The sequence below is a fragment of the Eucalyptus grandis genome, chromosome 6, assembly GCF_016545825.1.
Source record: "Eucalyptus grandis isolate ANBG69807.140 chromosome 6, ASM1654582v1, whole genome shotgun sequence".
Taxonomy (NCBI): domain Eukaryota; kingdom Viridiplantae; phylum Streptophyta; class Magnoliopsida; order Myrtales; family Myrtaceae; genus Eucalyptus; species Eucalyptus grandis.
In genome coordinates this window covers 46138623-46161205 of record NC_052617.1, presented here as the reverse complement: position 1 = coordinate 46161205, position 22583 = coordinate 46138623, and the positions used below count along the sequence as shown (strand labels likewise).

Sequence of the window (22583 nt, the reverse complement as noted above, 5' to 3'; positions counted from 1 at the left end):
TTTTGTCGAAGGGATCCCCACCAATGGAGTCCACCTACGCCCATCTGTGGTTGGCGCGAACCCGACCCAATCCCTTCGACGTGGCCCGTTTCGAAACCATCTCTCCGAATTCGTTAGCTTCGCCTTCGCTGTCACTCTCCCTCTCTCTCGCGCTCGCTCGCTCTCTCTAGTTTGATTGACATGGAAGCTTCTTCCATCTCTTCGTCGCCTATAATCGGCTCGACGGTTCGTCGACCATTCGGCGGAATCAGAGTTGGGGATCGCTCGAAACCGTTCGCTAACTGCATCTGCAGGAGGAGGAGCGGTCGCTTGAACGGGAAGGCGACATTGAAGAGGAGAATCGCCGCCGTGGACGGGGTTTCGGCGGTGGCAGACCCGAGCCAGGCTGAGGTTACGTGGCAAATAGTCGTTGGAGCCATAGGTATCCTTGTACTCTTCATTGATTTGATTCAGGGTGTTGCTCGTTGATCTTATAGGGAGAAACAAAGACCGGGAAAGCAGGAGAACCGTTTCGTGTTCTATGGTTCTACGAATGCTAATCCATCTACGTATCTATCTAATCTAAACGCGTACGAAATATTAAATGTGGATAATGGAAGTTGTTCTGTGCCGAGGCAAACGAGTAGCTCTCATCTTATTGCCGTGCTCATTCGTCGTCGTCGTCGAGGATTGACAATGTGAGAGAAGCATTAGACAGAAAATGGGTGCTGATTAAAAGAACTACTTCAATCACTAAGATTAAAAACTGTTGCTTCCACGAGATTGCAGAGGAATGCTTGCGTCAGGATCAGTGAAGCATTTGTGTGTATCCTCACATTTTATGGTAGTAAACAATCTAACTAGCTTGTTTTTCTTAGTAGTGAATGGTCCTATTTTCTATCTTTCATCCATCTGACTATCCATAATTCCACATCCTATGGCAATTTTCACCGTGTAGTCTTCGATTTTGATTGTTGACTCCATTTTCGAACTGTGTCATGCAGCTGGTGTCTCGCCATTTGTCGTCGCAGGGATTGAGTTCAGCAAAAGAATCGTGAGAATTCATTAGATCATCATGTCCCTTCAGTAGTCTATAGCTCTGAGATGTTTACATGAAATTCCTCATTTCATTTTCCCGCCACTGCTGCACTGACAGATAGCCCAAAGAAAATGCGAAGTCTGTGGCGGCTCAGGGCTTGTCCTTAGGGACAAGCACTATTTCCGCTGTCCTGGATGTGGTAAGGACGTGGTTTTACATGATTCTAGGGCACTTGCTTCGTCCCGCATTTGTCACTTCGTGGTTACTTTGTTGCTACTTTGTTGCAGGTGGATTTCTCCCATGGCAGTCATGGAGAAGATTCTTCTCTGGTTAGACCACATTGTGCTGTCTTCACCAGAACGCGTGTGAAGGTTTAATCAGTAATATACCCCATGTTCTTATAAAACAAAGGTTTTTCCTGAATCCTCTAGTGTAGTCTGTGAAAGATTTGCCCATTGATATGGTGATGCCAAAACATATAGAAAAGGTAAAGATGCATCGAATCAAGCTGTCAGCACTGAGCTGCTTGTGATTTTCTTGGCAGGGTCTGGAATGTCTCCCAGGCTTAATTATATGGCAAGAAGAAACAATTAGGATGAGTATGCGCAAAGAAAGGAGTTTCAATGTGTCATTCTGGAAGACGTTATGACGATCAAAACATGTATGAAAAGACGTAAGTTTGTTGATATGAAAAAATCCCATACTCCTGATTATCGTCCAAATATTCTATGATGTATGACTACATATAAGTTTGTTCTCTGTTTACGGGAGGATTGACTTGTGGCATCTTTTTTCTTTTTCGGGATTAACGACAGCTTCTTTTTCTGATTTCACAACTGCCAAACATATGTACGGGTGATGAAATTAACTGATCATTTTGCTGCTGTAGTTCCAGCGCCGAAATTGCATCTATTCTTGTCTTGTTTCCTCATTTAAGAGAAAATTTGTGCCAAACCACCGGCGGAAAGTTTAATAGTGTGCTTTGGCTCCTGTACTATTGGAGGCTCTTGCAGATGAATCTACAGTTCTTCTGCTTCTGCACTTCCATGTTCATCCATAATCATCTCTATGGTTTGTGCACTTGTACAACCCTCAAAGCAGAACATGGTGTGACTTTGTTATAACATTGGGATATAAATTTCTTTTAACTGTTAACTGCACGGGCACGGGCACGGGCATTTGTTTCTTGTTTATGTGATATTGAGACTGGAAATGTCGGAACATCTTTTTGCTGCTTCACAACGAACTTACTTTGGTAGACCATCTTCTGAACTTGAAAGTTTCCTCCTCCATCTTTTTGGGTTCTTTCCACTTGCTTGCTGATGCAAGGAGAACTGATTCTTCTATGGTGCATACCTCCTCGCTTGGCGGCCCACCTGTCTTCTCTGAATTTGCTTTCTCAATGTTGATAAAGTCATTCTCGTAGTGCCTGATTTCAAACTTTCCTGTCAATACGTCATATGACTATAACGTGAGTTTGAGGTTCCAATCAAGAAATGCAAATTCATTACTTTTCCCTCTGATTGTGAAGCAAATTAACTGAATTTACTGGGAAAGCAGCTAATTAGGCCACTGAATTCGGCTTTTGTTCCTCCTCTGCACCTGAAATCATTGCCTTTTCTCAAATTTTCTTCCCACTCCTCTTTCCTTTTTGGGCTACGAATTGAAATGCGTCGTGTTGCCCAAACTCTTCCAGTTCTCTTTTTTGCCATGCTATGTCACTAAGCGCAGTAACCGGAGTGACTCCATGCTTTTTGTTGGTCTTGATTGGTTATCTGGTCTCAGTCCCCTCTTACGCTTCACACATGTTTCGCGCTTGACGTTTTGCACAAAGCATGAATTGTCGTGTTGTGATGTCTTCCGATGCGAGGTGCAAAAAGTCCTTCCCCGATCTTCAATAATTCGAGCACTTTCTCTGGGCAATGCATCAGCCGCTGCTCTGGTCAGGAAAACGACGACAGAATAGGGATACAATGACAATACCTCTTTTTGCTTGTCAATATTATGTAGACCGGTAGACCCATTAAACGGTGAGCCAGGTTGGGTCATGAATGATCCGATCCAAATCGATCAATTTAATCCGTTTATGACATATTTATTGTTCTGCAAAATTTTTAACCCATGCTCGACTTATACTCGACTTATACCCAACACATTTAACTAAACCTAAAAAACTTATTTTTTATGATTTTTGTTTTTTAAAAATGGTATTACTAAAATACTTTTATGCAACACAAATTTAATGAACAATTTTTATATTTTTATCAATATTATTTTTTTTAAAAATTGAATTTTAATTATTTTTTTTTTTTTTTTTAAAATAAGATTTTAATTATTTTTATTTTTTTAAAAATAAGATTTTAATTATTTTTATTTTTATTTTTTAATAATATAATTTTTCTTTTCTATTTTCTTTTCTATTTTTGTTCTTCTTCTTCTTCTTTGGCCGACCGCCGCCATGATAGTCAGTGACCAGCCACAGGCAAGCCTGCAGGCTGTCGCCATGCCAGCCACCAACTAAGAAAAGAGGAAGAAGAAAGAAAAAAAAAGGAAAGAAAAATATAAAATATAAAAAGAAAAGAAAATTGAAATATAAAAAATAATTATAATTTCGATTTTTATAAAAATATATATTTTTATAAAGTTAAAGAGGGAATAGAGAGATTGTGAGGCTTTGGTTGAAAATAGATTCTAAGTCCAATCCATTTAAGATAAATTTAAGACACATCTATCTTAAATCTTTAATTGTTAAATCCATTTAACTAGTTTCTTCAAAATTAAGTGACCTATATATGATTCATTTATGATTTAAATAGGTTATATATGAGTCTAAGACTTATTTTGCTACCTTTAATATTCTGCAGGAAGGTTTGACTTCCACGATGTGCGATGAAGACAGCCACGTAGGGACTCGAATTGTTGTCTTGCATGGAGACCCATCTCCTATTGGCAAGAGTGCAACTGCACAATAGACATTTAGCGCAAAAGTCAAGAAAAAACAATAGAGCCATGAAATGTATCAGCAAATCAGTAAACAATTGATTGAAATCCAGGTATTTCAACTTTTTATCTAGAAGATTGAGACCGCTTGTGTTGTGTCAAAAGAAGTGAGCGAGGAAAATTTGGAAGTGAAGAATCAATATGAGCTACTCTTTTTTTGCACTCCAAGCATACTCTATGCAGCGCCGATTTTTGCTAACTATCCCATGCTAGTTCTAGCAATTTGCTTGACTTGGTTGAATAATTGAATCAGAAGCAAATGCCGATGGCGATACAACGTTGCTATCTTCTAGAATTTTTATCATCTAATCAAGTATAAGACCTAGAAAAAGCAATCGTGAAGCATCTGTTTATGAGTCTCGATGCAGGCCCGATTATCGCAGACGCTAGTAACGGAGTAATAATCTTCCGAAAAGGACATGTTGTGAGTCTCAATTGTATCGTTCCATCTGCCACGTAAGTTTGTGGAAGTGCAAGATTCCCTTGAGACTTCAAAAACCACTTTGCTTTTTTCACATCTTCCTTCGCTGGAAAGCAAAAGACCCATCAAGCGTCAACAACACGAACGTGCTCCGTTCCTTGAAATTGCCTTATTTCCTATCCTCTGGATCCTCTGGAGACCACACACATTACCCACTTTAACTTATTCTGTCCTGAGTTTTATATCTCATTAATGACCAGATCCGATGAATTCTTCAGGAGATTATGGGGCGACTCTCCAAGTGGTAAGCTGAAGACGTAAAACTAAGAATCTCAAACTAAGTTATCCTTTTCTCGATTTCATTTATTAGATTTCAAAGTACGGTGAAGAGCCAGTGTCGTACTCGGATTCAAACACAACCAATAATCTGTAAAAACGATATACATAATAAAATAATATGTTATAGAAACTCCTAAATGGAAGAATGGCGGGTCATTATCCTTTTCTGGTAGGAAACAGGGGTGTGACAGGTTGAATCCACGTACACGTAGCAAGCTTGACTTTCCGGAAATTCCCACGTCACTCCTTATGCAAGACATTACGTTACGGGGGATCGACATGGACAGCCACTTGCATCAGTTGAATCATTGACTTTCATCGGATGAGCAAGCGCCTTGTTTTCCTCGGCTTCGTGTTCATCCACCGGTTCCATCTCGGACTTTGCTTCCTGAGCTTTGATTGATCGCCTCATCTTTGGCGCCGATTCAGTCTCTGACACCGATTTGTTTAATCATTTTCGCGATTATGCGGGCCAAAGAGGTCTTTGGCACTCATGATTACATGCTTGGAATTTTCGTGACCTCGCTTGCATGTGGGACAAAATTCCGCAAATTTTCATAAGGGGAGAAAACATGATGATCCCACCGTTGAAGCTCGAGCAAACGAAAATACTGCCAAAAAGACATGACGGTCACGTGACATCATGCTGATGGTCCTTATTCTTCATGAGATATTTAAAGGGTCGGTTATAAATATGTTATATTAGATATGATTATGATGGATAAAACTAATTATATTTTGACGATGTTCTGCCGGTAATTATGCTGTGGAGGCAAGGATTTGCGCTAGTTAAAGTTTATTCTAGTTCAGATTATCAGGTCTTTAGTATAATAAGACTTTAGCGAAAGATGAGTGTATTAATTAACTGGAATAAGTTGGGCAAGACGAGAATATTCGCAAATTTAGTGATCGTGTCAACTTAGGGTGAATTTCTATTCCAATTCAATTCAACTTGATACTAAAATCAAACTTCTAATAATTTCATTTTCAAGCACAAATTAAAGTCGACATTGACTTTAAATGATGTTATGATTGAAGAATATTATCGTACATGTGTTTCCTGTATGGAGAAAAAGTAACACCCGAAATGTCAAACTTCGACTTCCATCAGGAGCCACCTTAGTCACGTACGTATGTTTTACTCTGAAGTAGACTCCATCCAACACACAATGCTTTTGAAAATAGAAAAAAGTATTGAAAAAAGGTTCCTCACTCCTAACCCAGGGATCACGTACGTGCGTGTGTTTTCAGTTGAATCGAGTACTTTTAGGTGGGTGTGCGTATTTAGAACATCGGAATGGGCACTTTTGGAGAGATTTTCTTAAATAAGGATAAATGAATCATCGATGTGAAGGTACACAATATTTTTGAAAATGTTGAATTGTCGAGTGAAAATTGGGGAATTGCTCGTGATACTTTCTCAAAAGAATGTAAATTATCGATACGAGTTTTAGCAGATAATGATCTTGCCGCAAGCAAATACGGATTGAACTTGCTCTCTCGGGGTTGGATTATTCCTCTCTTTACTTAATTACGAAGCTACACGCATGCGTTTTGGACAAGCCAGAATTGTCGCCCATTGCCTCCATTACAAGAAAAACTATGGCGTTGTTGACCAGAAGCAGCACAAAATAAATGTTGGATCCACCTCAGACCATCCTTAAAGCACGCAATAAAGGCAGATTCTATTACAACAGAATTCCATGAAATGACAATATATCGATACATGTCATTTTCCTCCATGCAATAAATTTTAGAATTAACATTAAGAAAAATTCAATATTAATACATTTGTGATAAATTTACCTTTTATTAATTGTCATTAAATTTTATTATTGAATTACTGAATTGAACAACACGTGACAATTGAAGGGTATACTAATTTGCGATTCCACTCTCTATTTTGTCTTAGATTTATTAGTTTATGATTTTGTATGATATGAATCTAATTTAACAAAAATTAATCGAGATTAAATTTATCACAATATAATAAATTTGAATTTTTAATGATAAATTTGCTTTAGACATATCAATTCGAGATTTTTTTTTGTGACGTTAACCACATATTTTATATTCGGTGGGGCAGGATTTGCGTTCGAAACCTTTATACAGTGCCTTTTGGTTGACGTAGTTGGCGAAGGGAATGCAGATTTGGCCAAAGAAAAGCAGATTTAATGTCGACGAGGATAAGAAACAAGGGGAGAATGAGACAATGACATGTCCGTTCCCGGCTTCGGCGCAAACCGCGTGGACCGACCACACCGTGGGTGGGGGGCTAAGCTGACTTCTTACTGACATCTTCTGTCCTCTGTTCATCTCGGAAACCCAAAAAAAAAAAAAATCGAATTTCTTCCTCCTTCGATTGCTTTAAACTTTTGGCATTTTCTTGCATCCCTCCTGGGCGAGGCTAAAGGCCAATGACTGCTGTCACAAAATTTTTTTAATCTTTTTTTCTTCGGGTCAGAGTCTGGTAATGCAATTTTTTTTTTTTTTTTTTTTTGTACAGCTGGTAATGCAATTAAAAAGACTGAATTTTGCTTTAAGTTTGCCGTATCTAACGACACCCTTCTTTGGGATTCTAGAATTGCCCCTTGACGGTGGAGAGTTTTTTCTGTGTTATCTTATTTGAACATGAAAATATTAAGTGGCACTGGTGAAAATACTGCGAAAAAGCAAGGTGGCTTAGTTAACACGGGGGGCTTGCTATAAAACGGCCAACATCGTTCTTGCTTTTGGTTCCACCGAATCCGTTGGTGTCGTGCTGCGGAACTTCGAAGCAAAGCCAGATGGTTGTCATTGGATTCCGGTGATACGGATAGGATTTGGGTTTCCATCAAAATCCTGTCTTTACCTCACTTTCGTTTCGTTTAATCTTCACCTCGGCTACTGCACTGTTCTGCAATTGCCTATGCTTCGTCAGTTCACTGTAAGTTTCTGGCCTTTCTTTTCTTTCTTTCTTTCTTTTTTTTTTCTCATTTCGGTGGATCGTGTTCGATGGTGGTGTTAGTTCATTTTTCTCTCTTTTAGCTCATTATGATCTTTTTGCTTCTTCAGCTTTGGCCTGAATTGGTTCATTTTTAGTGTGGTGTGAATATTCTTGGGCGTTCTTTTGATGTCTTCTGCTTTCAGAAATGGCAGTCTCTCTTTCTGTCTCACGCGTGCGCACAGTTGTTCAGATGTTGCCGCTGCAGAGAAGTTTAGGTTCGCTTGATATATATTTCAGCAGTAGATGGTTGGCAAAAGCTTATATTATCTGCTCTGAAGGAAAAGTTGTTCTCTCGGCGGTGTCCTTGACATTGATATGCCTTTCTCTTAAGTATTTCAACTTTGCAGGAAAAGAACATAAGTTCTTGATCTTGTACCCTGATTAGTCATTTGGTGCTTGCTCGTCAGATTGCAAATTCATATGACTGAACAAATGAAGAACTGTGAATCTGATTGTCTGCCCAAGGTTACCATGCAAAAAGTTAATTTTGAGAATGACATTATGCACCAAAGCTATCTCATTTTTCTACCAGCATTCTCTGATTTCTGTTGGCAAATCTATTTTATTTAGCCAGATTTTTTTGTTGCACGACAGCTCTGCCTTGTTCACTGTTTTGTACGTTTTGCCTCTTGAGTCAGCCAACTGTTAGTCAAATGGGCTGGTTCATACATGGTCTCTATGAGCTTATGCGAATTTGTACATATGAGATCCACTTTGGTTTGCCGTTGATGCTGAAACACTCTTATCTGATGTTCCATGAGAGCACAGTGAAGCAGCATATGCTGTTCTGATCGAGGTCTTTTCCATATGTAGAGTGAAGCTACCCGTTGAGCTTGATACCATTGGTGCCTTGAAGATCTGCCGGTTGCTTGAATCCTCAACTTTGTCCTTGAGTACTCAGTGAACTGGTATTTAATGCAAGCTTCACAAAAGCCAAGATTATGGGATGCTTCAGACAGGTTCTACGACCTGCCCGCAAAAGAGCTCGAGTCTTCTCATTGGTCTTCGATCACAAACTTTGACCATCTCTCATGCTCCGATGAGAGCAGCCAAGGGAATTGTATGCTCGAATCATCCTCGGGAAGTGCACCTTATCATGTAAATGATTCCCCGTCAATTGTGAGATTTTCACCTGATGGAAGTCCCACAGCGAAACGAGCATCGGTGCCTGATTCTTCTGCACAAGACCATCTGAATGACCTCGAACTAAAAGTGCGAGAACTGGAAACTGTCATGCTAGGACCCAGCTCAGATATGCCCCACACGGTTGATATCAACTTCTTGGTTGGATCTGGCCAGATGTCTCAGGAGACGGAGACATTGATGGAGATTATCTCCAGGAGGGACCTAAAGGAGATTCTCTGTGCTTGTGCTAAAGCAGTTGAAGACAACGACACCTTAAAATTTGAGTGTTTAATATCAGAGTTACGCCCGATGGTGTCTGTTTCCGGTGACCCGATCCAACGATTATCAGCATACATGTTGGAAGGGCTCATAGCAAGATTGGCAAGTTCGGGAAGCTCTATTTACAAAGCTTTAAAGTGCAAAGAGCCTGCTGGTGCAGAGCTGCTATCGTACATGCACATTCTCTATGATATATGTCCTTATTTCAAGTTTGGGTACATGTCGGCGAACGGATCAATCGCAGAAGTCATGAAGGACGAAAACATTATCCATATAATCGATTTTCAGATTGCTCAGGGAGGCCAGTGGATCACCCTGATTCAGGCTCTTGCAGCACGGCCCGGTGGGCCACCCTGTATCCGAATAACTGGGATCAACGATTCAGGATCTGCTTATGCCCGTGGAGGAGGCCTGGAAATCGTCGGCCAGAGGTTGTCTAGACTTGCTGAAGCCTGCAGGGTACCATTTCAGTTCCATGCTTGTGGAGTTCCCGCTTCAGAGGTTGAAATTGGAAACCTGCCAATTCGAGCTGGCGAGGCAATAGCCGTAAATTTTCCCCTCATGTTGCATCACATACCAGATGAGAGCGTCTGTTCGCAGAATCACCGTGATAGGCTTATAAGGATGGCTAAGAGCTTGTCCCCGAAAGTTGTGACTCTTGTTGAGCAAGAATCGAACACGAACACTGCCCCATTCTTCCCGCGTTTCCTTGAGACACTTAACTACTATTTGTCAGTATTTGAATCCATTGACGTGGCTCTGCCAAGGGAGCACAAGGAGCGGGTCAATGTCGAGCAGCATTGCCTTGCTCGGGATATTGTTAACCTGATTGCATGCGAGGGGATGGAGAGAGTTGAGCGTCATGAGTTGCTTGGAAAGTGGAGAATGCGGTTCATCATGGCTGGTTTTAGTCCATACCCTTTAAGTTCCTTTGTGAATACTACGATCAAGAGCTTGCTGTCGAGTTACTGCGACAAGTATACACTAGAGGAGAGAGACGGGGCTCTGTACCTTGGCTGGATGAACCGCCCTCTTGTTGCTTCTTGTGCATGGAGGTGACACATTTGAATGCTCGAGTTTTCCATATTTCTCCAATATTTTCTTTGTTCTGTCTGTACTTCAAGAGATCAGCTATAGGTGTAATATCACATATTAGAAATAAATCAGGCTTGTTCTTGTTCCTCTTTTTAATCTTTGCTCTGCTTCTTGCTGTTCCCTTTTTTCCTGAATGATGTTCTTGTTGACCTAAAATTTAAACTCTCCTAATGGAGTCTCCTGGACCCTCAGATCACGTAGAATTCTGGAACAGGTACAACTGCCTGGGTCTTTGTTAGAAAAGTTTTTACGTGCTCGACATGATCTCTGAGACTTTCATTAATCAAGCAATTGAAAAGGTTTGCTCTCCCCTTTTTGAACCCTCTTTCAGATCTTGCAGTCTGAGAGACGACTCAAGTTGAGATCGGAGCAGTAAAAGTTGCAATTAATGATGGGAGCCGATTTCACACTAGCCATAGACTATCACGAAGCATGGCAATACAGCATCTAGATTCTTTACAATGAGAAGGTCTGAACTTAAACCGTCTAACATACTTAATTGCATCATTTTCTTTTTCTTTAACAGCGAAGTTTCTGTCTAAACTTCCAGTTATTGTCGAGCCATGGTTCCCTTCGCTTTCTTGACGCTGGAAACACTGCTCATGATCTCAGTCAATACCAGGCTGCTTCTGCTCAGCTAAATCCCGTGTTTTCTGGTGTATTCTGTGTCAAAATGCAAACCTAAAATCCTGCAGACTTGGCAATTGAGCTCGTAGCAGAGTTCGCTGACCGAGTTTTGCTTTCTATTGATACAGGCCATGGTCAGATACAGGCCATGGTCATGCCGTAGAACTGCTGGAGTTCATTGCCATCGACTAAGTTTCTCAGGTTCTTCTGATGATGCAATGAAGGTGCAACTTTGACCATTTCTGTGCTTCTCATACCTTAAAAGAATTTCTTCTGGATTCTTGACTCTGAGAATCTTCTGTGTTTCTTTGTGGCTTTTGGTACCGCTGCTTGGATAATCTTCCGTAGTATCTACTTTGATGGGTCTCCATGCGTAAGCTCTAAAGGTTATGGATCAAAAGCATAGATTCAGAGCTATACATAAACCTGAAAGTACCTATCTTAAAGGGTATGCTATTTTTCTAAATTTTCATTCTTACCTATTGGTAAAAAAGAAAATTATTCCTTGCTAAGAATATAAAATCACTACTTACCATGATACCATTCCCTTTTGGTGCAAGAGTTCCTAGTAACGTCACCAGAGTCGCTGTGTTCTTTTTGCTTCTTGGGTTTCCAAATTACCTCAGTCGACCTACATCCACAGTGAAACCGACAATGCACGTCCCTCCCTCCCTCCCTCCCTCCCTCCCTTGAGTAGAAAGAAAGACGTCTGTCTGTAGTTGTGATTCAGCCTGCAGTTGTGTGCACGGTGGCATGACAATACAGAATAAAGACAACCTATGATCCTCTTGTGACCGTTAAATAACCGAACAATAAATTCTGATAAGTATGTTGACTAATGCTCGAACTCAGACTTGTCACAGTACACTGGAGAAAAAGGACAAGACCTCAAACAATCTTGATGTGTAGTTCATCAATTTTCTTGCTAGGCCTAGTTCTTTTTTTCGAAGTGTGTTGTCATCGCTGGTTACTAGTCAGTTTGGAATCGCTATCTCAGTACAGGGCGTTGTTCCAATTCCAATGACTGTACAGTGATAAAAGAAACAAACGTAAACTTTTGCCAACTCTGCTAGGGTGGAAATTCTCGAATGTAGGTGGTTTGCCTAACTGCAGTGGCATGGCGAAGGCGAGACAAAAGGGAAAAATCTAAGAATGCCTGGATCGTATTTTCAGGGAATTTAAAGCTTTTAGTGATGTTATCCAACAAAGGAATTCAATTCACCAGAAAGACACGTAGTTATGTCTTCACTACAAGCCAGTAGGAGAAGGAAACAGCAGAGTAGATTGTCAGAAGCTGACAGGTTTTATACCTGTTCTCGTCCTGCAATTTTGTCTTCCATCTGCTTTCCATGTCCATATTCAAAATAGGCCCTGCTGTAACGAGTGCTTTTGGATTTACCGGGCAATTTTCAATGATTCATTAGCAACGGCTTTGCGATCATGGAAAAATCTACCAACATTTCTTATGCTGCTGTTACGGTCAGTAAGAATTTGGGCACGTAAAACATAGGAGCTCAAAGTCTTGAATTTGAGACATTCATCCCGTCAAGGGTTGGTGCACACCAGACATTGGAGTTAGATTCTTTGAATGACAAAAGTACTCGTACTAACGTCACCACATGTGGATTTGTTATAAAGATATTAGACAAGTCGACATTTTCTGTAAACATATATTGGTTTGGCTTCTTGGGCTTCAATACTCAATCAGAATAAACCCGGTGACTCAAATATAAGCAATTCGAACAATCGAACTAGAAAAACCAGACAGCTAATAAAACGAACAGCTCTTTAATTATGTGGTAATATAACAAAAGCCACAGAATCTTATTTAGACTGGTTTTGGGGTGAACAAGCATATGGCCCAGTTATTACTCTTCCCACGGTCTGTTGATATGAATAAGAATGGTTTCGAGGTGAAACATCCAAACCTCGGCCTCCTCTCAAATCTTCTGTTGTACTACAATAAGTGGTAGCGCCACAATTTTCAACACGATAATATGATGAAACTGGGGTTGCTCGTAGAACCTTTATACTCGAATTGTTCGAGTGGATTTGGTTTTGAACCAGCTGCTGATGGATGGTATGTCGCGAACCCTGCAGGTTGGGGAACCTGGCTTCAGCAGCAGAGCTGATTCCAACTCCAAGATCAAGGCTAATTGTTTCCCTTTCTTCTGGTCCAATTCTTGAAGGTCCGGCTGGAGCAATGGGTGCTGCCATGTCATGACTGCTTGTTCTTGCGGTAGGCACATCATGGTTGTGCTTTCCTTCATAGGTTGTAATGACAGCTTTGGGATCATTGGATGCTCTCTCCACATGTTTTCTAACAGGACACCCAGCATTGGTGCACTTATAGTAACTCCTGCAGTAGGCCAGAGGGTGATATTAGGCCAGCAAATGAACGGTATGATCCATCTTGAGTGATTAACCACACATAATTGTACTAAAGGGACCAAAGTGTCATGATTCTTTTATCAAGAAACAGTAAAGACAACAACACTAATCACCATTTCCTCATAAACTAGCAAATAAAAATAAATAGGGAAAAATTTTCTTCTTCTGTAGCTATGACTGCAAATGTTTATTTGCAGGAATGTAAGATACAATAGTACTAGAATGCGCATATTCGGTTTTCTTTGACAGTGGAAATATATCCTCAAGCTATTGTGGGGTCTAGCACCTGCCCAAGACTTTCGGCCAAAAAATGCGCACAACCCAGATTTCAACCCAAATGCACAACATCGAACAAAAGGGATTTTGAATCTCAATCAAGCTTCACTCCCATCATTTGGGAGCCATCAACCATGTGAGGTAGAAGAGTGACCGTCAAAAGTGTACTAATCTTCCACATCCTTTCACACTCAAGATACCATTTTCACAGTGGAACAAAGCAAATAATTAAGTAGTATAAAGCAATGTTTGCAAATCGAAATTCAATGAACCATGAACTACTTGGAATTTATCCAGACAAGCATTGCATCCATAAGTACGTAATTTTACCATCAAAAGTATGCATGCGGAGCTCCAGGTATCGTGTCCATGATGATGGGGTCATCTGGATGAGCAGATGCTAACTACAGATGCATTAATCAACATCTGACAAGCAGTTCCATCACATACCGTGGATTCGGATTGCCTCTCACCACCTTCTGACCATATTTGCGCCATCGATATCCATCATCCAGTATGTCCACCTCACTAAGAGTTTGGACAACAACACGTGGTTCTCGTATAGGTTTAATCACGGGAGTGACATCTAACCCTCCAATGTCCAACCTCCTGTTGAGCAAGCTTCAGTTACATATTACTTTCCACTCAGGATAACGAAAGGAAGAATTAAACAAGAAATTAAAACCCTTTTGAAAAATTAATACCTTCTCTTTGAGAAAGGATCATCTTCATCAACCTCATCACGAATCCTATATGATAAGGAAGCAGTGCCTTCAACACTATCCTCATTCCCAGCTGCCAGATATAGCTGTGTAGTACTCTTTGGCTCAATGATGTTGGAAGTTTGGCAATAGACATTTGATGAAGTCTCTGTAGGATAAAGAATAGAAGTGAGATTACTTCCGTTTCAGCTTGTTGGCCAAGAAACCATGCAAAAGAAAAACCATACCACCAGTTAAAGGTGAGACATCAGCAGATCTATCTCCTTGGATATGCAATATAATACCCCCAGCGACACGCCGGTTTGGTAGTGGTTTGGGATGATCATGTGTTCCTTTGTAAATAATCTCAGTTATATGTCCATCAGGGGAGCGTTCAAAAAGCTTTTTGACTTCACAGTTAGGATGTGTACATTTGTAATAACTACGTGGGAACACACTTCCTTTCACATGTTTTTGTCCATATTTCCGCCAGTTGTATCCATCATCAGTTAATCTCTCAGCCATGACATTTCCTTTATGATCAGATTGTGTTGCCTGCATGCCAGTACCTGGGTGATCTTGCTGGTTTGATTCCTCTGAATCAACTTCATCAGGCGGATTAGCCACAGAAGGAACCAATTTAGCAGGTGAGGAAAGACTCAACTCACTAGATGGGACTGCCAATTCACTTTTGACAAAAGGCACCAATGCCAATGATTGAGTCTGAGAGTGGCTGTGGACTTGCATGGATTCTTTGTTTTTCTGATTCACTTCTGCAGTACCCTTAAAAGTAAACAAGCCAAATCAGATAGACATGAAGGGATATCCACACTCTCATACAGAATTCTTCGTCAAAAAAGCTTCACTACACACACACACACACACACATATATATATGGCACGTATAACAGCACACATAGTAAAATCAAACCATTAACAAACTGAGTAAGACCAGTAAACAAAGCATTAACATGTGAGGCTAGAAACAATGACAGTGTGGTTCAACCTATGCTTTAAATGTGCTGTCATCCTGAAATGGAAGAGGTCTTTAGGAATGACCTCAGACAAAGCATCACCATGCAGAGGTGCACTAGCAATAATGACAGTGTATTTCTTCGTATCTGTTACATGAACTGTTATCCTATAGTAGAAGAAACTGTTTTTAGGGCAAAAGAAGGAGAAATTTTGACTATTTTCCAAGGAAATCATGCTAGCGAGAATCCAGACTACAGACATGGCATCACCGTCTTGAGCTTGAGAGGTAAGAGAGGACAGGACAATCACTACATGCAAAGGACCAAAAATTCATCAGGTTCTGTGGGTGCAATGCAATAATTACATCTTCACAATTTTTGGACCATAAGCTATTGATAACAAATCTCAAAGGCAGGGTGAATGTTCAATTCCAAAAATGAACGACACGGGTCAAATTGTATGGAGGAAATTCCAAATGCCAAAAATTCGCCTAATTCAAGAAACGCTTCAAGAAAGAAATACTCAGTAGAAGGTACTCAGTACACATGTCGTAAGAATCCTCTTGTTTGGCACATTACCGGATTTGGTCCTGGTGAGGGTTGGAACTCAAAGATGCCTGATTCTTTTTCACCAAATCTATCGGGACGGCAGGGATGATTGTTTGTCAAACCGGTTGTTGAGCTGACGGAACCATGCAACATTCGCCTCTCTAGAAAGGAACCGGTTGTTGGCGAAGGCACTACCTGAAAAGGCCAGAGCACATTAAACGTGTTCAGAGGCTACCATACTAGTAACTGTAGATAGCCAGAAAGGATATAGAAGGTAAAAGCATCGGATAAAAAGAGAAAAAGTTTGCCCAGGAACGTCAATGCTCAACAAATTCATGCTCCTTTGATGCTGCACACTTAAAAGTATAGGTGCGTATCTAACCGTAAGATATACTAAATGTAATCGACCATGCACGACAATTTGCTCATCGATTGCGAACTAATAGCTCTGTACTTCCTTACTGAGGTGCCATTCCTACTCAACGAAGGTCTTATAAGCACATTTCAGTTCTGCTCGAGTGGATCTTTGCATCACGCGAGGAATATGTGTTTATTCTCGCCGACAGCAGGTATTCGTCATTGAATGGACCCATCATCCTGGTTGCGCGTCATTTTAGCATCTCTGACAAACTAAAAAAACTCAAAACTTATTGTCACATTATTCCTTGCTCCCCATAGACAGTGGATATCTTTCTAGAAGAACAAAACCCACCGTTAAAAAATGAGACAAGGAATGGGAGGATGGATTCATTATGTGAAGAAACAACACTGCCATTTTGAAAGGGAAAGGTTCAAAAAGCTTAACACGGAGGCCATATTCCAAGATTAAATTCCAGTGGACACTCAACGAGGGCATAAAGAGCCACCACCAAATGGTACAAGCACGGGCATCAGAATCTGGTGGCTCCATCGTGACCACCTATAATATAAAATCGTTTCTCGGGAGAGATTTAAGCATGAGCATTAGATGTATAATTCCTCATTAATAAGCACACAAGAAAACAAACAAGTACGGCGACGAGAATCTCGAGATTTTCTTAAAGCGAGAGCATATGCAGATTAAAATTTAAGCATGCAAATCGTGCCGCCTGGAAGGTTCAGCCCGAAAGATTCTCCACCACCGGGAAGCTATAACTCAATAAAGAAATCTAGACCTCTGCGACAGCAAGTTCATATAGAATTTTTGAAGAGCTTGAACACAATTCAAATGTAACAGGACCCAGCGCATTTCCTCGATAACGGAAACACTCGAGTAAAAAACGGACAAAGCCAGGCCTTTCCATCGTGTCCCGAACCGAGCCACTAAGCTGTTCGTACTCTACAATTAAGCTCTCGATACCGAGTATGGACACTTCACAATTCAAAATTCGTCACCACTTCTCACCCGAGTAACCGAAAGGAGTACATATTCTACGAGTTACGACCTTAGAGGGTCGCATTTCCCCATTCCTATCCTCGCACTTCCCACCAAAACTTCCTCGCCAACCGAAGAAGAAGAAGAAGAAGGAAAGAAAAATCCCAACGCGTGGCGACGGGAGCAAAGAAAAAGCGGACCTTCATGTTCGAAAGGAGAACCGGAGACTCGAGAAACGACGTCGGGCTCAGCCCGGGAGGGACCGCGACGCAAGCCGACCTGGAGATCGGGAGCTTCGCCGGGGACATCAGCTTGTACCTGGCGCCGCGGCCGCCGGGGTCCTGAGGGCCGGAATTGCGGAGGCAGCCGGTCCGGCCCCGATCGTCGGCGGCGTCGGAGCTCCGGCGAGGGGCGTGGGGGCCGAGAGCAGAGGGGGCGTCCATCTCCTTCGCCGAGAATCGGTGCCGCGGAGGAGTCAGAAGGAGGAGGAGGAGAGCAGAAGCAGCACTACTAGCAGGCTAGCAGCAGCGACATGTCGTGGAGGGAAGGGAGGGGAGGGGGGGAGGCAGTGGCGTTTCGGTCATTTCGGGGCGGGTCTTTTTGTGGGCGATGCGTGCGTGCGGAGCTTGTCGGAAACGACGCTCCTCGGGGAGGGAGAGGGACGTGGTTGACCTGTTACAATGGATCTGCGAAGGTGATTGGGCTGTCGTTTTAGGGAAAGGTTGGTTTACTTTTTTTAGTTGGCGTCCGGTGGGGCGATTGGAACTGAATTTCATCATCTCCCCTTTTCCCCCCCTCGCCCCCCGCTTTTTACCTTCCGCATGTCCGATTCATCTTTTTTGCGGTTTCGTGGCAAAGTCCGTTCTTCGTTTTCGATCCTTCGTGTTCACTTGGTCAAGCCTTTCTACGATATACGTACGTTGCTATCGATTAACACCGCCTCCTAACCAATTGATTTGTTCTGGACGCACATAAATTTAATGCGGTTGACTTCGATTTTGAGGCATTTAATTTGGAAACGATTCTATAGACACACTGGTCAAGCAGCTAATCGAGGAAACTATTGATATTAGCATGCTTAACGAGCTTATTTAGAGTAGCTAATGCAACCCAAATCAGTGATGATCTCGTGTAATGTGTATATCATTCAATTTCCCTTTTAGGAGGTTTTGCAGTCATGCGATATTCAGGTCCGCTTTTATATCATAATTAATATACCTCTTTGGATAATGGTAAGGGCAGAATTCTCTCAAATCGATTTGATGCATTCAATATTTTATTTCGAGATAACTTCTAACAAGACTTAAAGTCAAGATCGCAATTGAATGGGCAAAATCCCTTGCAATCTAAGACAATATCTTATTGGTGCAGTCGATTGATGCTAGAGATGCTTTGTAGACTTCTTCTTCATTTCTTTTCTTCTTTTCAACTTTTTTAAAATTGTTGAGTCTATGAGTGAACTTCAAGTTATGCGGCGAATAATGGAGCAACCATTTTATGCAGCGACCATGTCATGTCACTTGGGTATATCACTCTCACGTGGCCATCCCCATCAATTTTCCTTTTCTTTTCTCTAATAAATTGTCAATGAGATTCTACATTTAGATAATATTTTCTTTCTCACCCACTAGACTCATTAAACGAGGATATCAAAGCATGAGGCACGATCACATGTGTGCTTGGCAATAAACAATTTTAAGACTGCAAATATTCGATGGCTTTTAGCAGAAGAAAAGAGGAATAATATATAAGAAAACGGCAATAAAAAGGTGTTGTGGTTATGAGAATAATATTATTCGATAACTTGCAAAAACCTAACAAAATTTGGATTAATCCTCTCCCATCGCGAATGTTAGGCAAATTGTATCAAAGGCATCATAAGGTTTTGTAGTCTCAAGGATACGATTATCAGTTAACTTTCAATAGCCTAATGAAAGTTGAAGTAAACTCTTGAATCGTTGATCGTTAGGTAGAAGTTGCACCAAAAGGTGTAATCCTCTCGCATCTTGAATATTAGGCAAATTGTATCGAAGCATCATAAGATTTTGGAATTCCAAGCATTTAATTATAAGATAACTTTCAAAGGTCTTATAGAAATTGAAGTAATCTTTTGAATTGCTCATTGTTAGGAGAAGTTTTACTGAAAGCACCCCTTAGTTTGATGTAGGCATGTATAAAAAGCTTGTTTGGAGAGACTTTTATTCGTAACTTTTGAAAATTATTCAAATCTTTCGATATATAAATTTTATTTGTTCTTACATAAACATTTATAAATTCTTAGAGATCATCTCATTTCAAAAGGGTGAACTTACGCATATCACATATTTCGTTATCTTGAAATTTAACAGAAAAGAAAAGAAAAAAAAAAAAAAAGCACTTTTACATTTCGGGACTTTTACAGCCAGTAAACGAGTCTTCTTTGCTGTCGCAGGCACAGCCGCAAAAAGTGGTGGAAGAGTCGAAATCAAAGGGGGAGGTGTTCCATGCACTTACTATGGCCGAAAAAGGGAAGCATCAAATGAGGTGTGGCACTATGCCATGAGGGGAGGAAGATGCGACTTGCGCCTACGAATTAGCTGATCTGTTAACTTCACCACCCTTAATTAAGCAAGGCTTCGTCAATTTGCTTTACTCTAAGCCGCTTCAGTTGAACCCATGATTAGATCAAGATTAGCTCCACTTGAATTTTGACTTTGTGAAGCAACCGAGGGGATGAGGCCCTTTAATCTCAGAGGTCTAATCAGAGAGGTACGAAAAAGCAACAGCAAAACGATCAAAAGTACACGGCAAAAATCCACCTTGATCGAGTCAGTCACCTCTCCTATAGAAACTGCTCTAGGTTCGTGTTTTTGTTGATTAACACCGTCGACCTAATGTTTTTAAATGAATCGAAAGTTATCCGAACATATTCTCCTTATTTTATAAACCCAACGTTTTGGAAGGAAAAATATAGAATCGTATTCTCATTTGCAATGCGGTCTTAGATCTCAGAAAACGTATTTTCTATAACATTGTCATTCTCGATGGGAGAGGAGAATGAGAATTTTATAGTACCAAACGGCAATTGGCCATTGAATTTCGCCTTTTTCTTGTTTTGTTTTAGGTTTTTAGACTTTGGATAATGCATGAGCAGTGACACTGAATTTTCGGGGCTTAGTAAGAATGTAGTTCGTGGGCCACGAAATCTAACGCTGGATCTCCCTTAGAAATTGAACCCAAGTTGGCCAGGTACGAGGCAGCCCAATGAAGCAAGCTTCACCCAAGTTTTCTCTAGGCCCAATTTTCCTTCTATGGTTTTGCTAAACCTCGTTCACCAGAGTGCAGCATTTAAATGTTTTTATTGGTATATACAAACGTGATATAAGAAGTAGGGATGAGTGCACTAAAAGCTCTAAAACTTAACATGAAAGTATAATTGAATTCTAAATTTTTAAAAAAGTATAATTAAGTTTTACAACTTGTCAAGTAAATTGAATCAAATCATTCCGTTAACACCATCCAACTAAGCTAACGAAAAATGCTAAGGTGTCTTATTTTATGACTTTCTTAAGACACTCGATGATGATGTGGCATCCACCAAGTGCCACGTCAGAAAAATATTTAAAAGTTCCAGAAAAATATTTTAAAAATTAAAAGAAAAATAAACTAAATTCGATTTTTATTTTTTTTTTGGTCAAAAACTAAATTCGATTGAAAATGTGAAAAAGTTCAAAGAGAAAAAGAAACACACACACACACACACACACACACAAACTGAGGCCTTGTTGATGGTTGTCACTGCGGCCCACTACCGGAAAGGACCGGTGGAGGTTGCTTGGCCCTTGCCGAAGCCTCGCAACCCTCCCCAGCCTCGGGCAATGGCTCAGCGGCCCCTAGTGAGGGCCGACTAGCCCAGATTTAGGGCCGACGACCCTGGCTCACTCGCGCCCTCCCTCAGATTTGGGCTATCAAGGCCTCACTAGGGGCCATTAAGCCCTTATTCGGGCCAGTGAGACCCAAGCTCCCTTTGCTGGCCCTTTCCGATGATGGGCTGTGGCAGTGGCCACGGGGAAGGGCTTATTCCTCCTCTTTTTGATACTTGGTTAAGAAGTTTTCTTTTTTTTGTTTATTTAATCTAACTTAAGTACAATTTGAGAAAGAAAATAAAAAAAAAATGCAATGTAAAAGAAAGAAAGTAATAAAAGAAATGACATGTTAACATTTTCCGTTAACTTGTGGGGCGGAGTTAACAAGGATTTGATGAAATAATTTTATAATTTTTAAGACTTGATTGCATTTATTAAAATACTTTAAAATTTAATTATATTTTTAGAATCTTTAATGCACTAAGAATTACGCTAGGTAGTTTGCACTTGAGCTGAGTCTCCCGCTCCCAAGTCGCAGCTGGCTGGTCGTTCCTCCGTCTTCTCGACACCACTAAGGAGTAAGGAGCACTAGGGAAAGGCATGCGCTGGCTTTTTGAATGCAAGAAATTTAACGTTGGGGTCGGAAAAGACTTGTCCGACTCGGTCTAAATCAAGCATTTGTTGTCCGAGTAAAACTATAATTTGATCATAAACCAAATTAAAGATTAAACAAAATCTGGGAGGGGCTGGTGATGATGACCCGGCAGAAGATCAGATAAAATTCAAACCGTGCAAAGGGCGACGGCGACGACTAAGACCATTTCATAAGAATAGTATAGGCCACTATCCGAAGGAGACGTTGGACTTGATCTTTCGACAATTTCATGATTTAATTTCTATAATTTTACTCGATGAAACTGAGCTTTGCTTCGTCAGAGGCAAGTCGGCAAGTTTTCATATCCACAGGTTGCTTAATTAAGAAGACCGGAAAAAGCTAAATGCGAGGGAAAAAAAAAGGAAAAGAATAAGAATAAATTTTTTATAAGGTCCATCGTCAAAATAATACAAAATTCAATACTTTTATTATTAAATTAGCAACATGTGTGTTTGGAGTTAGTTTTCTAACCGGTTCTTCTACATGTAAAAATGTATATTATTTCGTACACTGAAAGTGAACCAAATAAAACTAAAATTAAAATCTATGTAGTTCTTTTTCTTACCTTTAACATGATTTAGACGAGCTCTTCAAGGATCACGGTTTCCACAATAAGTGGACTATGAAATATGCTCTGCAAGTTACGTTAATCTCTTTAACTTTAGCAAATATTCCACAAACCTAATATATAGATTAAATATTAATTTTGGATCATCAGATCAGGTGGAATTCACCATTAATCCACCATTTTCAATGGTCTAGATTTTTTTTAGTCTACGTACTGTGCTCGCGTAATAAGTTCTCCTTTTAACCCAAGTATTTATTATGCACACTTGTAGAAAACTTGTGATATTGTATGCCTTAATTATCAAAAAGGATATCTAGAGAATTTGTGTAGTTTGAATTGGTTTGTAATATTAATATTCCTCAGACTACTTCTTAATCAAA

General features: G+C 40.5%; 3 protein-coding genes across 8 annotated transcripts; 2 read left to right on the top strand and 1 right to left on the bottom strand.

The window, feature by feature from the left end:
• The first annotated feature begins 71 nt into the window (after positions 1–71).
• LOC104450289 lies at positions 72–1928 on the top strand. 3 transcript variants are annotated; one of them, XM_039315851.1, is made up of 5 exons: positions 72–421; positions 984–1033; positions 1136–1217; positions 1306–1389; positions 1563–1928. In XM_039315851.1, the coding sequence occupies exons 1-4, from the start codon at positions 181–183 to the stop codon at positions 1350–1352; spliced, it is 420 nt and encodes a 139-aa protein (XP_039171785.1). In that variant the 5' UTR covers positions 72–180; the 3' UTR covers positions 1353–1389; positions 1563–1928. The 3 variants fall into 3 exon arrangements, 2 of the variants coding, with proteins under 2 accessions (XP_039171785.1, XP_039171784.1); XM_039315850.1 differs by having other exon boundaries at positions 73–421; positions 1306–1398; XR_005552258.1 differs by having other exon boundaries at positions 82–421; positions 1306–1429.
• Positions 1929–7493: 5565 nt separating this feature from the next.
• Positions 7494–10359, top strand: LOC104450288 (scarecrow-like protein 21). 3 transcript variants are annotated; one of them, XM_010064782.3, is made up of 2 exons: positions 7494–7704; positions 8578–10359. In XM_010064782.3, the coding sequence occupies exon 2, from the start codon at positions 8680–8682 to the stop codon at positions 10225–10227; it is 1548 nt and encodes a 515-aa protein (XP_010063084.2). In that variant the 5' UTR covers positions 7494–7704; positions 8578–8679; the 3' UTR covers positions 10228–10359. The 3 variants fall into 3 exon arrangements, with proteins under 3 accessions (XP_010063084.2, XP_010063085.2, XP_039171866.1); XM_010064783.3 differs by having other exon boundaries at positions 7500–7704; positions 8533–10359; XM_039315932.1 differs by lacking the exon at positions 7494–7704 and adding an exon at positions 7908–7979.
• A 2300-nt stretch (positions 10360–12659) lies between these two features.
• Positions 12660–17824, bottom strand: LOC104450286 (probable WRKY transcription factor 20). Of its 2 annotated transcripts, none has more exons than XM_010064779.3 (6): positions 17336–17824; positions 15812–15976; positions 14507–15041; positions 14262–14427; positions 14008–14166; positions 12660–13249 (listed from the first exon to the last, which is right to left on the bottom strand). In XM_010064779.3, the coding sequence occupies exons 1-6, from the start codon at positions 17576–17578 to the stop codon at positions 12715–12717; spliced, it is 1803 nt and encodes a 600-aa protein (XP_010063081.2). In that variant the 5' UTR covers positions 17579–17824; the 3' UTR covers positions 12660–12714. The 2 variants fall into 2 exon arrangements, with proteins under 2 accessions (XP_010063081.2, XP_039171486.1); XM_039315552.1 differs by lacking the exon at positions 17336–17824 and adding an exon at positions 16164–17297.
• Positions 17825–22583: the final 4759 nt, after the last annotated feature.

Coding starts and splice junctions, on each gene's coding strand:
- LOC104450286 (XM_010064779.3), bottom strand. CDS start 17,578: ATGGACGCCCCCTCTGCTCTCGGCCCCCACGCCCCTCGCCGGAGCTCC. Junction 15,042..15,811: donor CCTCACCAGGACCAAATCCG/GTAATGTGCCAA, acceptor TTTACTTTTAAG/GGTACTGCAGAAGTGAATCA. Junction 14,428..14,506: donor TGTCTCACCTTTAACTGGTG/GTATGGTTTTTC, acceptor TTTATCCTACAG/AGACTTCATCAAATGTCTAT.
- LOC104450288 (XM_010064782.3), top strand. CDS start 8,680: ATGCAAGCTTCACAAAAGCCAAGATTATGGGATGCTTCAGACAGGTTC.
- LOC104450289 (XM_039315851.1), top strand. CDS start 181: ATGGAAGCTTCTTCCATCTCTTCGTCGCCTATAATCGGCTCGACGGTT. Junction 422..983: donor AATAGTCGTTGGAGCCATAG/GTATCCTTGTAC, acceptor TGTGTCATGCAG/CTGGTGTCTCGCCATTTGTC. Junction 1,034..1,135: donor TTGAGTTCAGCAAAAGAATC/GTGAGAATTCAT, acceptor CTGCACTGACAG/ATAGCCCAAAGAAAATGCGA.